The sequence below is a fragment of the Corvus hawaiiensis genome, chromosome 30 (genome assembly GCF_020740725.1).
Source record: "Corvus hawaiiensis isolate bCorHaw1 chromosome 30, bCorHaw1.pri.cur, whole genome shotgun sequence".
NCBI classification, from domain to species: domain Eukaryota; kingdom Metazoa; phylum Chordata; class Aves; order Passeriformes; family Corvidae; genus Corvus; species Corvus hawaiiensis.
Window position 1 is genome coordinate 19,579,081 of NC_063242.1, and position 22,062 is coordinate 19,601,142.

General features: G+C 42.5%; 1 protein-coding gene across 1 annotated transcript in view; it reads right to left on the reverse strand.

Annotated features, from left to right (window-relative positions):
- OSBPL1A (oxysterol binding protein like 1A) overlaps window positions 1-16,673 on the reverse strand; it is a 79,291-nt gene extending 62,618 nt beyond the window's left edge. Inside the window, exons 1-6 of the mRNA XM_048289264.1 lie at window positions 16,585-16,673; window positions 11,162-11,284; window positions 4,476-4,561; window positions 2,504-2,578; window positions 1,634-1,745; window positions 445-530 (exon numbers count right to left, since the gene is read on the reverse strand). Of these exons, the coding sequence (XP_048145221.1) occupies window positions 445-530; window positions 1,634-1,745; window positions 2,504-2,578; window positions 4,476-4,561; window positions 11,162-11,282 (480 nt within the window). The 5' untranslated portion in view covers window positions 11,283-11,284; window positions 16,585-16,673. The remainder of the gene's footprint in view (window positions 1-444; window positions 531-1,633; window positions 1,746-2,503; window positions 2,579-4,475; window positions 4,562-11,161; window positions 11,285-16,584) is intronic.
- Window positions 16,674-22,062: the final 5,389 nt, after the last annotated feature.

Consider the following 22,062-nt stretch of genomic DNA (forward strand, 5'->3'; position numbering starts at 1 on the left):
GCACACACACAGAGTTTTCAATTTCTGCTCAGCATGAAACAGTGTTGTGCAGACAACTGTCCATTAAAACCTACAACAGATGCTAATGACAAAGGGCTTACTTTCAAGAATAAAGACAGGCCACACTGTGGTGAAAACCTAGGCACCCATTCCACAATAACCTAATAAGCTTATCTCAGCAGACCATGAACCTTTACACTGCTGTTTGCAGCTAACTAGCTAATTTTTTCTAAAGGATTTAAAACCATGAAAGAAGTTGAAAACCATTGGTTTTGCAACCTCCAACAAAGAGGTTGGAAAATCCTTGAAGGTTCAGCACCTTACCAATATAAAATGGTGCACAGCACTAATATTTCAATGTCACAGCCCTTTGAAATGCAAGGCACAATGTCATATTTTGTTACATCAGCATTACAGCTTGAATCACTTGACTTGAATTCTTACCAAGGCAGTCAGTTTTCCTGTTTCCCCCTCTCTTGCTGCTCCTAAGAGAAGTTCTTCCAGCTTCCTTTCTTGTGTCCTTTCCACGGCTATTAAAAACAATAAATAAAAGTAAGATCAGTCTCAGTAAAGTATGTATAAAGTACAGCATTCAAAAAACTATAGCAAAACAAGCCTAGCAAAGCAAGAGCTTCCAGTATTATTTATTTGGGACAGGTATTAATAGAATATTTACTCAGAAAAGTCTGTGTCAGAGCAAAAATATGTTCAAAGCACATAAAATTTGACAAGATGTGCAAGTTTTTATAAACATACATATTATTTTTCCAACAATTAACATATATTATTTTTCCAACACTTAAAACCAAGACCACTCCCTGCAGAAGGGAAAATGGGAACTATGCAATACCCGCAGATCTTCCCTATGTTTTTTTCAGCTTCTCTTCTACAAAAATTTTATTCTTCTCTAATGATTCAGCAGATGAGCAGTGGAAATGAGTTATATGTGCATTTGCATGTAGAATCAGAAGAGAGATCACTTCTCATATGCAGTCTGGGGTAGTGGACACAGCGTTCCAGCAGTATTTAAGAGTATCACATAGTAATACCAGGAAGCAACACAGTTTTTGAACTCTCCAAAACTATAATCAGTGAATTAGGTTAGTATTTGGACACAATCTGCCTCACCTCTGACACCTGTGAGGCCATGGAGGAAACAAGGGGAAGGGTTTCTATTTTTTATGCCTTTTGACACGTCTAAGACTGCAATAGCAAGTCCTAAACCTGATCCATAACTGGGTCACCTTCTCAAACTCTTCAGAATTTTGCTCTCTTAATGACTCAGTTGACACAAAGTCACTTACTGTTCTTGACTTGAGTTTTGTCTCTTCCAGTGAGCCAATGCCTTGACTACTCATGTACCAAAGCTGTAGCAAGGACTATCCCAGCTGGACTGAAATAGTTACCTGAATAATGCTATTTGTATTCATGATACTTAACTCCCAAGTCACACAAAACCACCACATATCAGTACTGCAGACAAGAACCAAAAACTATGACTTTTTTTCTTTCTAATAACCAAATTTAAATAGAAAATTCAACTGAGCTTCTGTAACTTGCAAGAAAAAAAGCAGCTTTTAGAATGCACACGTTAAAAAAAAACACAAAACAGACTATGACCTATTAAAGATACCTTCCAACATATTCCTTATGTCTTTGTCATGAGTAACTTCTTTTGCAGTCTCTCCACTCCCATTAACAATAGAAGCATCAGCATTATGCTGCAAGAGTAACATCACCACCTCCTGAAAAACAATGTGAAAAACACTGCTTAACTGCCTGTGCAACTGCAAGGCCACAATCAGGCTTCCCAGCTATGGGCATCCTGTAAGATGAGCTTTGTAACCAACGGCTTCTCACCACTGCTGGTTTCTTATGAAAACAGGAAGGGATGTTTTAGAGAGATTGAAGAGCGAGACCGACTGCAACCTTTCTGTCCTATCAGTCAGGCTGAAGGAACCAACAGGAGTTACAGATGAACAGACTGACCTGAAAAGCTGATGTACCTGGTGTGAATGCTTAATTTAATAGAAAAAATAGTATAATTGGCTCTTTTGACGAGACAGTAAGTAGCCACTCCTTCTGAAGGGCCAAAATGTTATCCATAGAGGTAGTACTAGTTTTGGAACGATGGTGGCATGTGGGAAAAAAATCAAACTAGTGTCACATTACAAAGGCCTATAAAAAAAGCTCTTTAGTTCTAATTAACTATGAAGAAACAGCACTTCCAGACACCAAATGGGCCTGTGTGTCCTAATTTAAGAGATTTCTTTCCTCTCCAGAAGCTACTAAGATTAAAACAATGTGGTTTCTCTCTGTGGTTTTTTTTTAGACAGAGTTATACAAGCTAGGCAATGTGCCTAATCCTTCTGAACACACTGTACCAAAACAGACAATAAGTCATTTTTAGACACTGTAAAAACATCTTTTGGAAGTGATCTTATTGCTAGCACTTTCTTAATAATTCTATGAGTGAGGCCCAAAAAAAGCCAGTGTACTTTACCTTACGCCCTGTGAAAGCTGCACGATGGAGTGGAGTGTCCCCCATGTCATTCAGCACATTCACATCTGCAGCAGCCTAAACAGCAAGACCAAAAGACATCTGAATGTCCTTCCAACAAGAACTACACAGCTATTCCCTCTGACTGGGGGGAAGGGGAGAGAGGACACTAATGTAGGCCTCGTGGCAAAGCAGATCAAAACTGTAATGCAGTTATCTTGGAAACAAAGATAAAATACTTATTTAAGATTCATAGCCGACATTCTCTAAATTGCTTCAAAGAGGAAAAGGCCCTGCATTTTTTCCAGGCATCTCTCACACTTTGAAGAAAAGGGTATATGGAAAATGAGTTTAATACAAGGGGTGGGGGCTGTTGTTGTCTTGGTTTTTGTTTGGCTTGGGTTGTTTGGGGTTCTGTAAGTCTTTGTGCTGAATCTCCCTTCGTCACACACTTTCTCCATCCTATACCTTTTACCTGAAAGGAAGAGTGTTTGCCACACTGCAGAGGCACTGTTCCAAGAAACCAAGGAATCCTATCCTCCTTTCATTAAGCATTTCTTCTACACCACTCTACCTAACCTCTCAAAGGGTGAAAAAGAGGGCAGGGCATACTAAACTTCATCACGTATTTTTAGATCATGTGATTTAGCCAGGTCATTGCTGCCTGCCTAAAGTTAACTGATGAACCTGACTAGATCCAGAGCTCTGTACCTGGTAATGCCTCCTTCACTTGCTCTTTGAGCACAAAATCTAGGCACAAGTACACAGACACACTTATACATGCCTAGCTTTCAGAAGTGCACGGCCTCACTTATTTCTCACCCTAGTCTTTAAATAATACCCTTTCAAGAACCCTATCAAAGGAACACAAAGTACAAAGTTACGTATACTCCTCCAACTCTTGACGTTGGATGCTTGATAAATGCATTAAGTGATAAAACTTTACCTTTTGCTTTAAGTAGCCCGCTTGAATTGAAAATGGCATTATTTACTGAGCAAGTGTGTAGGCTAGAGAAGAATTTCTCAAAGAAATCTCAAACTTGTTTCCTCCTTTAAAGTCTGGATTATGGCTGGCAGCTTTTATTCTTAATGAAATTCAAGTTTAGATTAGCTTTGCACTTGAGGCTGTTTATCACACCCCTGCCATCTACAGCAAAATCTTTCAAATATTAAAGAGGGTCTAATATAATTAAGGTTGGTTGAAAGTACCCTGAGAGCAAAAAAAGAAAAAAAATTCAGTCAGAAGCCACATAATCACTGCATTTGCAGTTGTTATGCAAATACAAACACATCAGTTTTAATAACAGAAGTCCATTGTTTCAAAATTCATCACACAGATCATTATTTCAAAGACATTAGAAAGAAATAATGAGTCAAACTGTTAGCCTGTGCCTGAAAGAAACACATACAAGCTACTTTGCACAAAATTCTGTGCATACTTCTATACACAACATGGAATTAGATAATGCAGTTTTTCTGCATTTGAGACACTTCACCCTTTTCTAAAGCTCCGTGACTGAAATTGCCTAAACTGAAGTACTTTATGTACTACAGTAAACTAATCAAACGGTTGAAGTAATTGCATTTCTAGTATCACACGCTGGCTTACTATACACAGATACCCACTAAGCTTCAAAAAACCTGAACTTTCACAAGTGCATACTATATATTACATGTCCTCAGTTCCTACACACAGGTAGTTACTCTCCAAGAGAAAACCAGTTAAGTATCAATAATTGTAAAAACTACTCAGAGTAAGGGCTGTATGCTACTGTATATCCTTCCACTGTCACTATTTTGGGTCCTTCTAAACCAGGCCTATCTTAATGTCACAACAGTCAGTTATCTCTGTTACGTGTAGATAAACTGTAGGAGTGGCTCTGCCTCTCTGCAAAGCCTCCTTCCTTCTATCACAAAAACCTGAATAAACACCAACTGCTTCTAGCCTTACACACAGAGGAAAATATAAATATACCTTCAGCAAATCCTCTACCACAACAGCATGTCCAAAGTAGCAAGCAAGGTGAAGAGGTGTCCAACCCATATTAGATTTACTTCTGCCTAAAAGACAAAACAGGTAAATTAAGTTTTGGTCACACAGCACAAAAGAGATGTTGTCATGTGCTTGGAGGTTGTCATGGATTACCATTCTTCACAGTAGCAGAGGAGCAAGGAAGCTGGACACATCAACACTATTAATATTATTTAAATTACTAAATCAGGAGGCAGTTTGAGAATGCTGGATTCAAATTTTAAACAAAAACCAAACAAACACACACAAAAAAACCCTCAAAAAACCGAAAAACCCAAACAAAAAGCCCCCCAACTTTCTGAAAGGCCAAAGTCATGTAGCCTGACTGGGAATAAAACTTTTATCTGCATGTAACACCTTTCAACACTAGCAAGAGGCTTCAGTTACTTTCATTCTTCATTCACTATGAAAATGGCACATGCAAGTACATTTTTCTCTTGTTTATCAAAAAAACTCTAGTTTACACAATTTTATTTTCTTCACACAAATGAGAGGTAAGACAACCCATCCTTCAAATAAAGGATTCAAAATAAAACAGGTGGAATGACCTAATGTTGAGGCTTTTTGTTATCAGTTTTTTTGTTGTCTTGTGCTTTACTTGGTTTTAATAAAGACAGCCTAAGTCATGAGCTTTGAAATCTTTATGTGCAGTAGAATTCATGTATCATCTACAGCTCTAAGTTGCAGTGACAAATCACAGACAGGAAGCAGGCACAAGAAAATATGATTTATGCTTTAAAGAGCATTTAAAACATGACCTGGAGGACTGGCTGTATGAAATTCAACAACTCTCCTATAATCACTTTTTTAAAAGCAAGATATTAAAGCATTAGAGATTACTAAGGTTAACAACTCACTTTACTTTCCAACTGCAACACTCAACTGTATTAAGCAAAGGCAACTTGTGCTTTGTTTTTACTAAGCAACAGACCCACAGCATTACAGTGTCAGCTGAAAGCTATCATTTTGTACTTGGCAGAAAAATGAAAATAAGGCAGTAGAAATTGTTTTCAAATTACTGCCACCACTAAGTTTTCCCCTGTCATACAACCTCAGGTACTGAGGCATGGAACATGCACAACATAAGTTTGCCCTGAGGAAACAAGCCACAAGCACAAAGAAAACAAACTGTTCATCTTGAAAGTTCGTCATCTTTTCTGCTCTCATATTAAAAATTAACATTAGAATGCGGTTCAGAGCTGAAATATTTTCCCATTTCTTATAACTGTTTCCAGCTAACATTCCTGCCCTTTATTGACAATTTCTTTTGTAATTTGATTATCTTTCTTCTCAACTCCTGTTGTTTCCAACCCCAGATTTACATCTCTCCCTCACTACAATCTGGCCTAAAACAGAGCTCCTACTCTCTGGCACTGATAGGCCAAAGTATCACAGAAGATAAATACTGTGTGGATCACTAACTCTGGGGCTATTTATGTTGGATAACAAACTAAAGGGACATCACTCATGCCTCAGTCCAGTAGGGAATAAGATTCATTCAAAGAATACAAAAGAGATTTGAGTTGCACTGAATTCATATAATTAGCCCAGAACAGTCATTAGTTAACAGCACTGACAAGATGGTGTTGCTGCCAAGGAATCCAGTCATGAAAAAAAATAACCAGGAACCTGTCCAGATTTGGAGTTCTTACTGAATAAAGTAAGAACAGACCCTTGTTCTGCATCCACTCAGAATGTTTGCATTTCTGATGTTAGCTGACCATTTATTTCTCAAGCTTTTGAGGTGTTACTTCTCTTCAAGTGACCACAAGTGTTTGCACCTTTTTTATTATTATTTTAAATCATGACACCATTATGCAGGGGAGAATGAAAGGATAGGAAAGGAGAAAAAATGTAATTCCATTAAAAACAAAATTCCTCTCTCCCTTACACCCAGCTCTTTGCTTTAATGTCAGTTAACTCTAGTCTCAAGTGTCACCATTTGTTTAGAGAATGGAGACAAGGTAGGCAGTCATTTTCCAGCCGTGGGCTGCTAGGCCACTGTGCAGTCATTCAAATGTGTATTTTGCCATAACACACTACTGACTGTTAACTTTACCTTCCAGATTTTTTACTTTGCAAATTCCTAGATATGCTATTTTCTTGTATTTAATGAGAATGAGCCAACAATAGATGGCCTTAGAAAACATGACTATTTTGGATGAAACCTGGGTTTGTTACTGTTTTAATGCAGATACCCTCTTTCCAAAGCAGTGAACTGAGGAACCTGAAAAGAGAAGTTCAGATAATTTGGCTGGATTTTCCTCAAGCAAATCCTGCTTATCTGTGAGCACTGACAGGGTAGAATACAGTCACAACAGAGCAAGTGCAGGAAGCCTGAATTTATTTTCTCTTCCTTCACTTTGGCTGAAATTGTGATGTTTAGGATCACTGTTGCCAGACTTGACTTATGAGTATACAGCACACCCAGCCTCAGATACAGCTCCACTCTGAAAAGACAAGGAGAAGATGTCAAAGATAGGCTTTGTCACCCAGGCGCATTAACTTGTCAGACCTACAGCTACCAAGGCACACCCTGCAGGAAGTTTACACTACCTCCAGTACAGCCTTCCACCTGCTCCAGAAGCACTTTATTCCAAGCCACGTGGCATTGCCATATCAGATGCAAATCCTGAAGCAACTGCTACAGCTCTGAAGACATTCCTCATACCCTGACTTTCTAGGGACATCTATTATCCAAGGTAATGACAGAAGCACAAGAAGCTGTCAGGAAGAGAAGGAAGATTGAGGGCTGCAAAAAGACAGTCTACAGTGTGTACTTTAGTTAATCATCAGGTTGTTATGTGATTATTATCTGGTAGTACCCAACAGATCATAACTTGTAGCAAAACAGTATTGCTGTCAGAAAGCCGGGGTGTACAACCCGGCGCGCCGTGACCTTCCGAGAGAGCGTCCTGCAAGGAACAACTCTTCCAGGGCGATGGCAGGCCTCCCTGGGCAGCAGGGGATTTCAGCAAGTGTAGCGATTTCTCACCTACAAGTGATTCCAGCTCTTGTGATTCAGCTCTTTGTGAAATCACCCAAGGCCAACTCAGGGATAGAGAGACAGGAGCCTTGTATGGCAATTCCACAGAGGTAGCTTTTATGGTTCAGCAACCCCTGTGAAGGGGAGGCCAGGGACAAGGCTCCCTGCCGAGGGGCAGAAACAAGGAGCTTTTTATGGGAAAGGCAGGGGGTGGGATAGAAACCAACCAGCCAACTGGGTACAGGCTATTACCATACAGAAACAAGGCATGCTGGCGGTGGCTCACTACATCACCATGACCCAGAGGAAGGTTGCTTATCTCTGGGGAAAGTCTTTTTGCCCTCAAGCCTTTCTCCTCTAAGGAAGTGCAGAGGGCTCTTGTGCCGAGGGCTCTTGTGCCAAGGGCTCACAGCCCTCCGCAACTCCCCCTTCTTTTTTTAACCAAGAACACCTCCCCAACAGCCTTTTTAAAGCAGCGTAAAAAACATGAGAACATAAGCCATACAGTAAGAATTACAATGAAAATCTACAAAGCACCCTTAACTAAAAAAAGTGCCCACCCTTGGAGTCCCCATTGTCCAAGAAAGTTGTTGACACTGTGATTTTTTCTTCTGTCTTGATTTGGTGGACTTGATCTTTTAGCAGCTGGATGTTCTGTGAGATGGAGTCACAACATGAGGTTAAATCGAAACAGCACATGCCTTCAAAAATCTTGACAGCCATGTCCATGGGCTAGGAGCAGGAAGTCGATGGCTGCCTGGTTTTGCAGTGTCGTGTGTTTGGTGGTTTCTTCATCTCGGAGGAGGTTGCTAAGGGCAGCAGATGCTGCACTGGCCTGCTTGCTAAGGCAGCACCCCAGGTGATTTAGCTCACCAAGGGCTTTAGCAGCGGCTACCCAAGGTTGAAGCAGGGAGACTGCTACCCTTTTTCCTTTACTCCAATCAATAACTTGAGAATCACAATTTTTGTCATATTCCATATACGATCATTTTTGGCATGCCAGTCTGTGTGCCGAATTATTCTTTAAACCTTGGAGTATCGTAACGTTTGGGGTGAGGGTAATAAGCTGGCCAAGGCTACAAGGACCCCCTTGAAGGCATGAGGGGATCCTGGCCCACGCCCTGTCTCCACAAATAAGAAACACTCCCCAGGGCAACCCTTTGGGATGGAGTGAGGATGAAGAAAGTGTATGACTGGTGTAATTGCACCAATTTGGAGGATTATAAACTTTGTTATTTGGTGATACACTTTTTATGGGTAGACCTAATAAGGTCAAGATGGTTAAAATGTTGCTCAGATAGTTTATAATGAAATTGCACACAGTAAGGAGCTTTGGAGGACCCCAATAAGTCCAATTCCTGGGGTTCCTTTGGTGCCTGTGGAAGAATCTTGGTCCACTCATCCCAAATGTCTACCGGACTGGGTTTCTTACCTGTATATGGGTATTCATGTGCTGCTAGAGGAATCCCTACCAAGCATGTCGACAATGGGCTGTCTAGGTTGCCTACGGACAGGCACAAGTTATCTTGTTTTAATGTCCTCGCTAGGGCCACCCAGATATTACGGCTGGGCTGTGGGACAACCAAGCTGAGGGCCTGTGGCGTTGTGAGGAGCATCCAGGCAGCAGTGAGGGCAGCACCAAGGTAGATAGGTCTCATCTTTGGACAGGGATGGGGCTTCTGATAGGGAATATAAACGAAAATTTGTTAGCTTTGAGGTGAAGGGGAAGGGTTGTCTTCACTTTTTCTCCCTCCTCCCTTTCCAAGACAGAGGAGCTTGGCTAGTGAGGAGGCAGAATGGCAAGGGTAGTTACACAGCAGATACTGTTTGGCCTGAATTTTTCTTAGACTGTTTCCAATGGAATACTCTATGGGAGCAGAGTGAAACAAGTCAGCCTCTGAAAAGTGACTGCAGAAGAACAGAGATTTAACTCTGAAGTTTCACACAACTAGAGCAGTTCCCCCAGAAAACACTAACTAGACTTCTGTGTCCTCTAACACTTAGAAGAATTGAAACTTCAAAAGCAGAGATTTCACTGTAAACAAAATCCGTATTTGGAACTAGTTTAGGTTAAATACAATATCATGAGCACATTCCTTCTAGCTTCCTAGAGCCCCCATTAGCAAGCAAGTATTAACTAGCTGGTATATGTTGTTAAACTAGAAAAAACAGCTAAGCACTATTTTTCACTTCATTACCTGAGTCTCTTCTATGCTGCAGACCTTCTGACCAGAGACCCATTTGCTTGATATAATAGATGGCAGATTATGCCATTTCATTATGTTTTTTTGACTTCAGATTATGTGCAAGAACACATCAGAGACACTTTGAAATCCCTTCTAAGCACAAGAGACTTCAAGAATTTATTTATGGGCACCGTTGCATGAATCTTAAGGTAATTTTATTCCAACTGTTTAGGCACTATGCATCTTGAATATTTACCAAGGACATACTTCTAAAGGTGGAGGACTTCAGCTTCATCAAGGTATGTTTGGTTGCCCTTTAAATTATGAACTAGCTCCACAAAGATGAAGTAGCAAGAGCTTTCGTTTCACAACTTGTTTTTCTGAGGCGAGTACATTAACCATTGAAAAAACAAAACACGGCTGAGTAGTCAAACAAAAGGATAAGTAAGCTCATGATTAAGAATGAGACTTGGGAAAGGGATAGAGCTTGTTCAGATAACAGGAATCCCTGCCCTTTAGGGCAAGGGTTTCCCTTCTGTTACAGCTGAGAGGAAGCACAGTTGATCTCCCCCTCTGTAGCCCTTTCTTCTCAGTGCTGCTAATCAGTTAAATGCCCAACAACAGAATATCAGCCTGGGGAGAAAAAATGGGATACACATACACTTTTTGGAAGCAACTAGAAACACAATTGTGTAAATAAAGAAAAATATAAAACTGCTAAAATAATAAAGAAGTAAGGTAGTCTGCAATTGCTAGCAAGCTTGCAAATCCAGTACCAGTTTTAAGTTTTAATGCACAGCAAGCAAGTTGCTGAGCCACAACTATGTTAGCTACACATGAGCAAAACTTCAGTGTTGGACAAAGACCCAGACACAGATGAAGACCAGTTTTAGTTTCTTCTCCCAAGTAACCCAGTATTCTGCTAATAGTAAAAAATATACATTTGTCCCAAACATTTTTGCCAGTGGCAAGAAATGTAGCACTTCTACTGTGTGATAACAAAACACAGGACTAAAAAAATATAAAAATAAAACTAACTCACACCGAGCAGAACACAAATGACTGACCTGATCTAATCTTCTCTGCAGCCCTGCTGCAGGCTATTTACCTCCCTAAACCATCCCCGGGCACTACAGTCTGTTTTGTTTAGTATTCTAAAGCTTCCAAGTTGGCACAAGCACAAACACAGGCAAAAAGAGGTACTGATTCCTTGTCTTGTTGACACTTCTAGTGTCTGTGAATTACATTGAGGTTTTCTGTATGCTGCAACTATCCATACTCTTATTATCTCTCCCCTATGCAAGTATGTCCTCAAGTCATAGCGTAAAAGCTGTTTAAGTGGGTTTTTTATTACTCTACTGAGCACTCCAAAGAAAGCAAGATTATACTATCACTATCAGTTTCACTACATGTGACTTCAACAGCGAGATTACAAACATTTGAGGAAGGCTACTAACCTTTACAGTTGATATCAAAGCTTATTTCTCCTTTGTCCAAGGTATCCAACAGCCGTTTAACTTCTTCAGCATTTCCATTTCTAGCATCATGGAGAAGCTGCTGTTCTGCTTCTGTAGTCATCTCTAATAAAAGATACGAAAGAACAGATTTTGCAATCTCTTAATACTGCTGTAAGTTACTGCTTAAAATTACATCACTTTTCCCTGTTATTTAATACTAACCCTGTTATGAGAAAGATAACTATTCTCTCTGTGGAACACATTTAATGCGCAAGCTGTTGCAACAGTCCAGCACTCAGGCTACTAAGAAGCATTAAAATTCCTCATACAAAGCAGTTAAATAACCAAATACCCATGTTTTCTTGCTTCTCTGTTTTCTAGATTCTAAGGGTGGCCTGGGAGCTGAAGATCTATGCCACAAACAAGGCAAGCTTTGCTACAAGCATAACCAGTAAGCATTTGCTTTTTCGTTACAAGGCTTTCACCCTTATCCCTCAAGGTTTCCAAAGACAACAGGAAAGGAAAAGAAAGGTAATTTATGTACATCCATTAGCCCAAATATTACTTAAGAATTAATTGACAGGTATTTTGGCTGCTGACCGTGGGGAACAGAATGTCTTTGCATGAAGGTGTCAGATAACCATCAGTGATTAGTACTATCATCTCTTGAGCCTGAGTACCTGAGGCTCTGCAACCTCGACTTGAAGGGTAAACAGGGACTCAGACAACTTTGTAGATTTGACCTTATCTTTAAGGAACACAAATAATACAATATAAGGAAGTTAACACACAATTGTAAAAGATCACTAATTAATTCTAATCCTACCATTGCTCTTGAACTACAAAGGAAAAAATGGTATTTATGTCTTTCAAAGAAGGGAGAAAACAAAACCTGTTAACATAACTATGTTACAGATCCCTACTAGACTGGGAGCATTAGACCTTTAGGCAAGCAATACTGGTACCTACCAGGTCTGTTGATGAATACTGTTACTAAGTGATATCTTAACCAATTTTTTTCCCACACTGAAATCACAATCTGAAGTTAGTTTGCCTTTTTTTTTTTTTTAATGCTATTACAGCAACTACCAACTGTATGAAGTTTAACAAGTGCAAGTGCTGGACTCTGCATCTGGGACAGGGCAACCCGGGATGTGTGTATAGACTGGGGAATGAGATGCTGGAGAGTAGCAGTGCAGAAAGGGACCTGGGGGTCCTGCTCAATGGCAAGTTGAACATGAGTCAGCAGTGCCCTGGCAGCCAGGAAGGCCAAGCATGTCCTGGGGGGCATCAGGCACAGCATCACCAGCCGGGCAAGGGAGGGGATTGTCCCACTCTGCTCTGCACTGGGGCGGCCTGACCTCCAGTGCTGTGTGCAGTTTTGGGCACCACAATATAAAAAAGACATTAAGATAATACAGGATGTCCAAAGGAGGGCAATGAAGATGATGAAATATCTGGAGGGGAAGCTTTATGAAGGAAGCTGAGGTCATTTGGTTTGTTCAGCCTGGAGAAGAGAAGACTGCTGGGAGAAGTCATTGCAGCCTTCTACATCTCATGGGGGAAAGCGGAGGGGCAGGTATTCTTCACTCTTGTGACCAGTGACAGGACTTGAGGAAAAAGCATGAAGCTGAGTCAGGGGAGGTTCAGGTTGGGTATCATGAAAGGGTTTTTCACCCAGAGGGTGGTTGAGCACTGAACAGGCTCCCCAAAGAAGCAGACAGCACCAAACCTGAGAGAATTCAAGAAGTGTTTAGACAATGCTCTCAGGCACATGGTGTGACTCTTGGGGCATCCTGCATAGTGCCAGGACCTGGACTCGATGATCCTGATAGGTCCCTTCTGACTCAGCTTATTCTATGGTTCAACTAGACCTAGATACAGCAATGCCCTATTTAAACACACTGCTTTTAAGATGTGCCAAGAAATTATTTTAAAAACAGCTTCAAAAGACTGTGCTCCTATAGACAATTTATTGCTGTTGATACAATAGGAAATAGGAAAACAAGAGGCTCTGTCCAAATTTAGTGTCTCCAGTTTAGTATGTTCACTAGGTTTACCAGATCCTGCAGTCAGTTAATGATTACTGGCCTCACACAGTTAGCTTTCCTATACTAGCAGAGGTTTTGATTGGTCCCACAAACTGTTTACACTCTGCTGTTCTGGACAGGCAGCTTGATTGCACCATGCACACTCACAGCTTAAATAGATGCAGGGAGCTCTTTGACTTTTCTTGCTGAGTGGCTTCGATAAGAAGCCACTCAGCAAGAAAAGAGACAGTGAGAACACTGGGTAAGGAACAAAAAGCCTGTAACAGATCCTGTAATATTCAAGACTGAGGCAGAAATCTAGAACAGGACAGACTGCCAAGGAGCTAACAATACAGCAAAGACAGGTTTCCCTACCTTTTCCTCAATCAGCAAAGGAGGAGAGAGAATCCATTTTCAAAGAATTTGACAAAGACTAAGCAAGCCCTTTCTAGCACATTTCAGAAGAACAGACTGGATCAGTCACCTGCAATCTACCACAGACAAAGGATTCAAATGCCTTCTCCAGAAGTGGTTAGTCAGCACTCTTGTTCATGCATGCTTTTCAGTTCTACCAGAAGATTAAACAAAACAGTACTAGTTCTTCTAGCAGCCCTTCAAGCCCTGAAGCTACTTTTTCCTTTAAAACATTTGTGGAGGCAACACAGCAGAGTTTATTGTTACTGGGGCAGGTATAGCTTTCCTCAGTGAATCAGATCTAGCAGTGTCTAGAGAATGATCAAAATCATGTATGTTAATGTATTATCAGCCTGTAATACTATCTCTGAAGCTGACTGACACAGTTTCAGTGGGACACAGAATGCAGCAGTGAGAACCACACAAACCAAAGCTAAGAGGACAGTTAGACCCATTTTTCTGGCTTAGCCATCATGGAGAGGGGGGAAAGAAAAAAAAAAGCTAAGCTCATCCTTCATTTTCACCCCTTCCCACGCAGTATTGCTTTAGCCATCTCTCAGACAAGAAACACACTCCTATTATTACCCTGTATCACTTGTCAACATCCCACATACTTAGCAGGTACGAATAGCAGTGCACTTTCAACGCATTAAGGACCTGCTGTTTCCATTTGATATTGATGAGAAGGAAGAAAAGATTGCTTGGGAAAGAAACCAAGACGCTGATTCAAATAAACAACTCTTGTATGCAGCAAGGCCTGTTACGTACATGACCAGAATCTTAAACAGCTCAAGATATTCAGAAAGTTCAATCACTATATAAAATTACTTGCACAGTTTTTCTACCACCAAATACTCATAAGGTTAAAATCACTGATTTGTTTGTACTCTTACAGCAAACATTAGCAATAGAGTAACATGCATAGTAACATGGTCTGTCTGCTTCACTGGTTTAGTCCCCAAAGACCTTGCTGTATAGCCCAAGCCTCCAAATTCAAATACACATTGTAAGCCTGAAGCATGCAATGATGCAGAAGAAGAATGACTGTCTGGCTATTAATCATAGTTAGACGGATCACTCACGTGAAAGTGTTTCTACAGTTGGGGCTGGAAAGCGAATCTGCATGCAGTTACCCATCAGACAAGTGGTAAAGAACGAAGTTTCAGCTAACGAGCTCAATGACATGCCTAAATGAAGCTGGCAGCAGTGAGGCTCTTAACAGAACCTTTTATACTCTTGTAAATACTGTTTTAAGCAACAGGATTTGCTCTCTAACAGAGATGAGAAACCACCAACACAAGTCTGAGTGACAAGTTTAGAGTATGGAAACAAATCAGTACACAGGCCCTTGCAAGCAGTGTGCACTTGCAGTGTACTTTGTACACCTATACTCCCATGCAGACAGGAGTTTATTTGGTCCCATGACCCACCATGAAGAGAGATCCAAAATCCCCACGACAGTTTTGAGGCACCAAGCCAGGCCATCATCACTGAGGGAGAAACTTAATTGTTTGGTTTGGACTTACTAGCCTTAAGACACTACCAGCAGGTTAATCTATATGAATTGTGCTGCCTCTATGCCAATCTACTAGCCACTTAAGGGAAAACACATCTTTCAGTCAGTTGTGCTGCCATTATTAGCTTATTCCATTAATCAGCTGATACAGGTTAAATTGCCCTTCACAACCCCTGTTTATGCCTTGTGCCCTTGAAAGGCTTGCAGGGCAGTCTCCACAGTCACTGGTACATCATGACACAACACCACAAAACACTATTTAGCATCTCCTCTGCAGCTGAGATGTGACTGCAAGGCACTTCTGTTGAACTCATTAGGACTACCAGAGCAGTACTTGACTGCTAATTGAATCTTATCCTTTAAGAAGGTATAAAAAATAGCACTGAGATGCTCTGCTTTTATCTTCTTCTACGAGACCTATGCCAGAGTGATCCTGTCACACTATTACAGGGTCTGTCTTCACACAGCAGTTGTTTCCTACACAGAGAGCACAGGTTACCATTCTGCCTGCACACCTACTTAAGGGAGTTTTGCAGAATACTTCAAGACAAAATGCCACTTAACTACCGATATACAAACTACCAACTTTACCCCGCTGCTAGGATAAAGTCCAAGCAAAAAAAAGCTCCTTTTCTCAAAGTGATCTACAAAGATCTAAAGTGCCATCCCTGACTACGAGGCAGCACTCTTCATAAGACTCACCTGCTTTTGCTTTGATTTCTTCTCCTGATGAATCCTCCAGCCATGTACACAGCCCAGAACAATGACAATATACACTAATTAGAATGAGTGGGTTTCACTCATATACAGCTAGAAAAGTAGGAGAAGCAGTACTAGCACTAGCCAACTTAACATTAAGGCTCTGAGGCAACAGTCACTGTTGCATAGGAAGCTTTCTCTCGTCATGACAAACAGTAAGGTTGGCAAAAAGCATAACATTGTCTAGTGTTTCAATAGATCTCCCTCTAGCAATGAAAATTAGATTCCTGTAGGAAAGGATGATACCCGCTCAGGAAGATTTTTTACGTGTCCCAGCACGCATGCACTATGATGTGATGCTTGCAAAGAAGGCAGACAAAACGCACCAAACCGCACAAACAGACAGAACCTGTCTACAAACCCACACAACACACTGTACTGGCAGGAGCTGCTCCAAGAAGAAAGAGTGGCTCACTAGAAGCATGAGTGATGTTATCTAAAAGTAGTTGTTTCAGTCTTCGGGTAAAGGGTTGTAGAAGTTGGTCATGCTTCTATGACACAGTCTTCCTGTGAACGCAGCACCTCTCGAAAATCAATACACTGTTTGTTTAATAGCAATTAACACATCTATTCACTACCACTCCCAAGGAAACACTACTTAAACTAATCCTCGTTCTTGGCCATCTCCTGGCTGTTTTCCGCACGTATTTTAGTCCTGTTACATCAAAGACTTCTTTTCAGCACAAGCACTCCGAATAACTTACCCACAGCTCGTGCGAAATCTCACTCGGATCAGCAGACAGGCACAGTCCCAAGCAGTCAGAACTTCAGCAGAACCGCCTGGAACCGAGCGGCTCGTTCCGGTCCCGGTAATTAAACACTTTTTAAGGCGAGTCAGGCTCACGTGTCGCAGCAGCTGCGCTCCTTGCCTGCGGGGAAAGGTGCGCTCAGACCTGAGGGCACCGGCCAGCGCCGCGCCTGTTCCAGGGAGGGGAACAGCGGGAACAGGAGGAGGAGGAGGAGGAAGGGGCACCCACGCACAGCAGCAAGCGACGACACCGCTTCCCAAGGGCCAGAGACCACCCCGGCCCCCGCCTCTAAGGCCGCCTCTGCTTCGTGCCTCGAGCCGATCCCGGCTTTGGGCCGTCCCCACAGCCCGCACAACAGACTCCTGAGGGGGGAACCTGTGACACCCCCACCCCCGAACACGCTCCGGGCGGCTGCGGGGGAGAGGCGGCCACGGCAGCAACAAAGCCAACGCCGCCACGGGAGGGCGGCGCATCCCCCGCCGGCCCCGCCACGGAAGGAAACCCGCTCCGGCGGGCGGGCTGACCCGCCGCCGGCCTCGCCTCGCCTCGCCTCGCCTCGCCTCGCCCCGCGAGCTGCCGCCGCCGCCCCGCGCTGTGCTACGCGCACCGGGTGCGCTTACATGTGACCGGCAGCGGCACCGCGGCAGCTCCCCCCCGCCGCGCAGGCCGGGCGGGGCGGGACGGACAGGGCTCCGCCCGCCTGGCCGCCGCACCGCCCCCGTGACCGAGACCGGCACCGGGACAGGGACCGGCCAGGCGGGCGCCCCATACGGGCAGGCTCTGGGGGTCCATATCTCGCCACAGCGCGCCCAGAAAGCCGGGAGGAGTGAAGCAAGGGCCCGGCGAGGGCGCTGCGTCCGCCCTCTGAGAGAAACGGACCCGCACCGGGCGCAGCCGGCGGCGGCCGCCCTGCCCTGGGAGGGACAGTGACTCCCCTGCGACCCGGGGCTGCCCCGCAGGTACTGCCCTGTGCCCGCTGCGGTTTGGTGTCGCACTCGTTTCAGTCGTGCCCAGCGACAGGACGAGGAGCAATGGCCGTAAACTAAAACACACGAAGTTGCACCTCAACATGAGGAAGAACTTCACGTTGAGGGCGTCAGAGCACTGGAACAGGTGCCCAAGGAGGTCATGGAGTCTCCCTCTCTGGAGACATTCCAAACTCACCGGGACGCGTTCCTGTGTCACCTGCGCTGGGTGACCCAGACTTGGCAGGGGGTTGGACCGGATGATCTCCAGAGGCCCCTTCCAACGCATGTGAGTGCCCGGGCTGCGGGTGCACGGCCTCGGCTCCGCTCTGCCCGGGGAGCTCCCCCGGCAGGGGCGGGACGCAAAGACACCGACAGGCGTTCAGAGAGATGGGGGCACAAACCAGCCTCAAAGAGGACTGTAACACTACGAGAATGGTGCATCGCCAGAGAGGGCAAAAGGAAATCGCTTTGGTGGCATATACAACCGTGTGGAGGTGAAAGAAAATTGTGAATACACACACTGCTTCTAAGAACAGCATAGCAACCTGAAAGAGAAATTGGGTGCTACCAGGGACAAAAAGTGAAGTACTCACTTTTTTCAAGGCCTTTTGGTCCACCACTCCTTCCCCTCTGTTTGTCCTACCCTTTTTTATTCACTACACCTTTCACCTGAAGCCAAGAGCTAGCACCTTGTTTTTCTGCCTTTAGCATGTGAGAGGGGTTGCGTTTTGAAAACTCCTACAGTGCCTTTGAAATCCTGCAAGAATTTATTAAGGGAGCAGGAAAGCTTTGCAGTGTTGTGGCATGACCAAGTCTGTGTCATATGCAGAAGGAGCACTGAAAAGGCAGGGCAGGAGCCACAGGTGCCATGACAAACCACCACAGAAGATTAGGATGAAACTTCTGTTCCAAAAGTGAGCAAGTTTAAACCTGAGCAATTCTTGTGAAACTCTTAAGGCATAGATAATGAGGCAAGCTTCATTTTTCTGCATTGTCTGTAGTGAGATATATTTTAATATTCGAAGAATGACATATCAAAAAGAAGAAAAGGAACACTTCCATACTTGCAGAGATAACACAAATGTATCATGTTTGGACTTCTGCTGCCTTTTGTTACTTTTAATTGGTTTATCTTAAGAGATCTGCTTCCAGCAATGCTTTAGTAAAAATTATATAACATCTGAGAGGCTTCAGGGAAGGATCACATTGGCTTTCTTGTCTTAGGAGCAGGACTTCAAGTTGCTGCCCTTACCTTCAAAGCACTAGCTGCGTTATCCCCACATACCTTTACCTTTATTTCTTCCTCTTGCTTCTGACTTTGAGCCATCTTTCACAATGCCATAAATGCTTTAAGCAACCTCACAATAAAACCTTTTCCTGTTTTGTATTTATTTTGCATACATGAATGCAAAATTAAAATATGTATATTATCACCTTGTATTTCTTACAAATTTTATAATGAAATAGAGATATTGCCACCCGCCTACTCTATAACCCATTGCAATGCAACACAGAGTTTACAGTTCAGTTTCACCCTTCGGCCAGTCAATGCAGGGTTTTTTCTCTGAATCTGGGTAAGAAAGGCCTGAAAACAAATAACCTAATAAATTTAATGTTTTAAAAAGACAGAGTAAAGACCAACAGAGATAGCAAATAAATCAGAAACCATGATGTCCACATTCCTGCAGCATTGGATTGACCCTGGATGGACTTCTCTCATGGCAGGCTGTACATATCCCAGCTCTGGAGAAAGGCTCCTCTTTGGTTGCAGTATTTTCGTTTTCTTACAAGAAAATAGCCATTCATAAAGGATGTTCATGAGATAGGTTCACTCCTTGCTATGCTTCTAGATAAAGGCAAGGCCATGCACGTGGCGTAATTGCCTGCACTCTGTGCCAAGGAGCTGGTGGAGTTAATCCTGCTTCCAAGGGTTTTGTGCACCACAATCCAGGCCTGAAGGCAGTGCAGCACAGCACACACCTGGGCCTGCTCCGGTAACTGTACTGTGAATCACCAACCCCTGGATGTACAGTCCTCTCCTGGCCAGGATCACTACACTCCCCCTGCTTCCACTGTCCTCAAAGAGTGTCTATTTTTCACCCGTGTCTTGCCTCCTTGCACATCCCAGAGTAATAATGAGCCAGTGCATTTGGACTTTGAAGTGTGGAAATGAGAAAAAGAGTGTTGCTGATACCAAGGTTTTGTTCTAAGTGTCTTTCCCCTGGTTTGTTTCTTTTTTTCATGTCTTTCCTTTTTCAGATAACCTGCTGAAATTAGTGATTCAGAAAGCATGAAAGGTGTCCCATCTTAGGGCTGAGCACACTGGCAAACAGCCTTGCACAGAACTCACTGAACTGTCTGGGATTTTCACAGAATAGTATTTTTTATATCCTTTCGGGTTCTGTGATGGGGCAGCCCTTATGGCGCTGAGACTTTGTGTTCTTCCTCTTCAGACTACAGCATACTGGTCAAATTTGAGATATATGACTGGGCAAGGGAGTTCACACAGGAAAATGAGAAGTGAAAGTAATAAATGATACATGATGGGTTGTATGTTTGTTTTCACGCAGTAACGTGTTAAATGACTGTGTGTTTGTTAGCTCATGAGCAGTCCTGAAAATTTGCTCCTTAGCAGCTTTCATGCAGCCCTGGTGCACTTCTTGAGGAAACTGCTCCTCAACTCTGAAAAGCACAGGTCCTTGCCCTATTTCCATACTGATTTTATTTATTTGTGGATCTCTCTGTATTACCATGGGCAACTGCCAGTGAGTGATAGAAGCAAATGTTCATGTTGTTCTGAACTGCCTGCAATAGGAATTCTTGCAGATGTGAGTCTGCTGCTGAGTTTCTTTCATACTTTGCAGGAAATAACCATAAAATGTGAATTTGTGGATGGTGTGAGTTGGATTGCCTCCTGAGCTGAGAAATGCTTTTTGCTGATCAAAGCAGCACTGAAGCAAGCTCAGGTAGTTTCTGAGGTATCCTCTAGCAGGGAAAAAAATACTGTAAGAGAGAAGAGTTCCTTTTAACATGCCCATTTTTTATCTGAATGCAAGTATGGCAGGAGAAAATGGGAGAATTCACTGCTGGTCCTCTTCTCTCAGGAGGCTCCTAAAGTCTGCTAGTAGTTATACTTCATAGAAAAGCTTTTGGATTTCTGTAGCTCTGCAGAAGGCAACTGTACCCTGCTATAGCCAGCACAAAAACAGGGTTGTGGCTATATGAGAAGAAACATTTCTAACCAAGGTGTTAAGTCCCCTTGTACATGTGCTTCTCCTCAGTCTTACCAGACATGTAGTTTTAGACCAAGAATCAGGTTTGTTTAACGCACTTTCTTGTTCTTGTCACTGAATCAGTTTGGTTCGGTTTTAGTTCCAAAATAATAAATCAGCTGTATATGGAGAGTTGAACCTTATAGCTAATTTATTGTGGTCAGTTTAGACCACAGTCTAGCTAAATGCATCGTTGTGGAACTGAAATCAGCTGAATTACTTTGTCCTCAAATGGATAAATGCTCATTATTGGATGACCCAATTAAGATTTCTATTATAGAATGAGATTTCTTTTGAATGTAGAGTAGAATTGGAGCATTAAAGAGAATTTAGTATTTTGTTGATGAGAAACTATAGCAAAATGCTCTCCTTGAGCTATTCTTAAGACACTACTGGAAGAGTCTCAGTAGAAGAAAATCCTGCCCAAAACCAGAGTACAGAACTGAGGGCATTAATCAGTAGTACACGACATGACATGACATGACATGACATGACATGACATGACATGACATGACACGACATGACCTTGTCCTTATTTGTTCTCAATCTTCCTCTTCCTTTTATTGTAAAGAAGATGTTGAAAATGCATCATGTTGTTTGAACTGTTGTATGCAAAATAAAGCAGGGCTATGGATATTTTACTCAAACCTGAATTCTTCTGTATTTCTTAGTTCTGTGTTTTTCACTTATTTGTGATTCAGTCCTGCCTGAATGAATATTATTTATATCTTGCTTAAGTTTTTGTGCTCCAGTATTAGATTCTAGTTGCAGAAGGGAATGAGTAATTACCCAGTGTATTATCTTGCCCTGACAAAACAGAATAAAGAATTTGAATTCAAGGTAGTGATTTGGGCTGCTTCCTGACCTCAGGGTTTTCTTGGCTTAATTGATTTGACTTGAGCTTTAAATGTTTTTCTTTGCTATCTGTGGTTTACAAAGACTGAACTGATGGACCAAAGGTTAGACTTTGTAACCGTTTTAAATATCAAAGTTTAAGCATAGCTGGGAAGTGTATCCTTTTGGGAGATGCCTCACTATAAGGAACAGTAAGGTCCAGTTATGTACTAAAAAAATACCCCAAATAGTTTAGTAAACTCTACTGTACTGATATCCTTCATTTGATGTGTATTTCATATCTGCTTTAATAGAATGTTTCAGACAGACAAAGACATTAATTATCTGGTAAATACTCC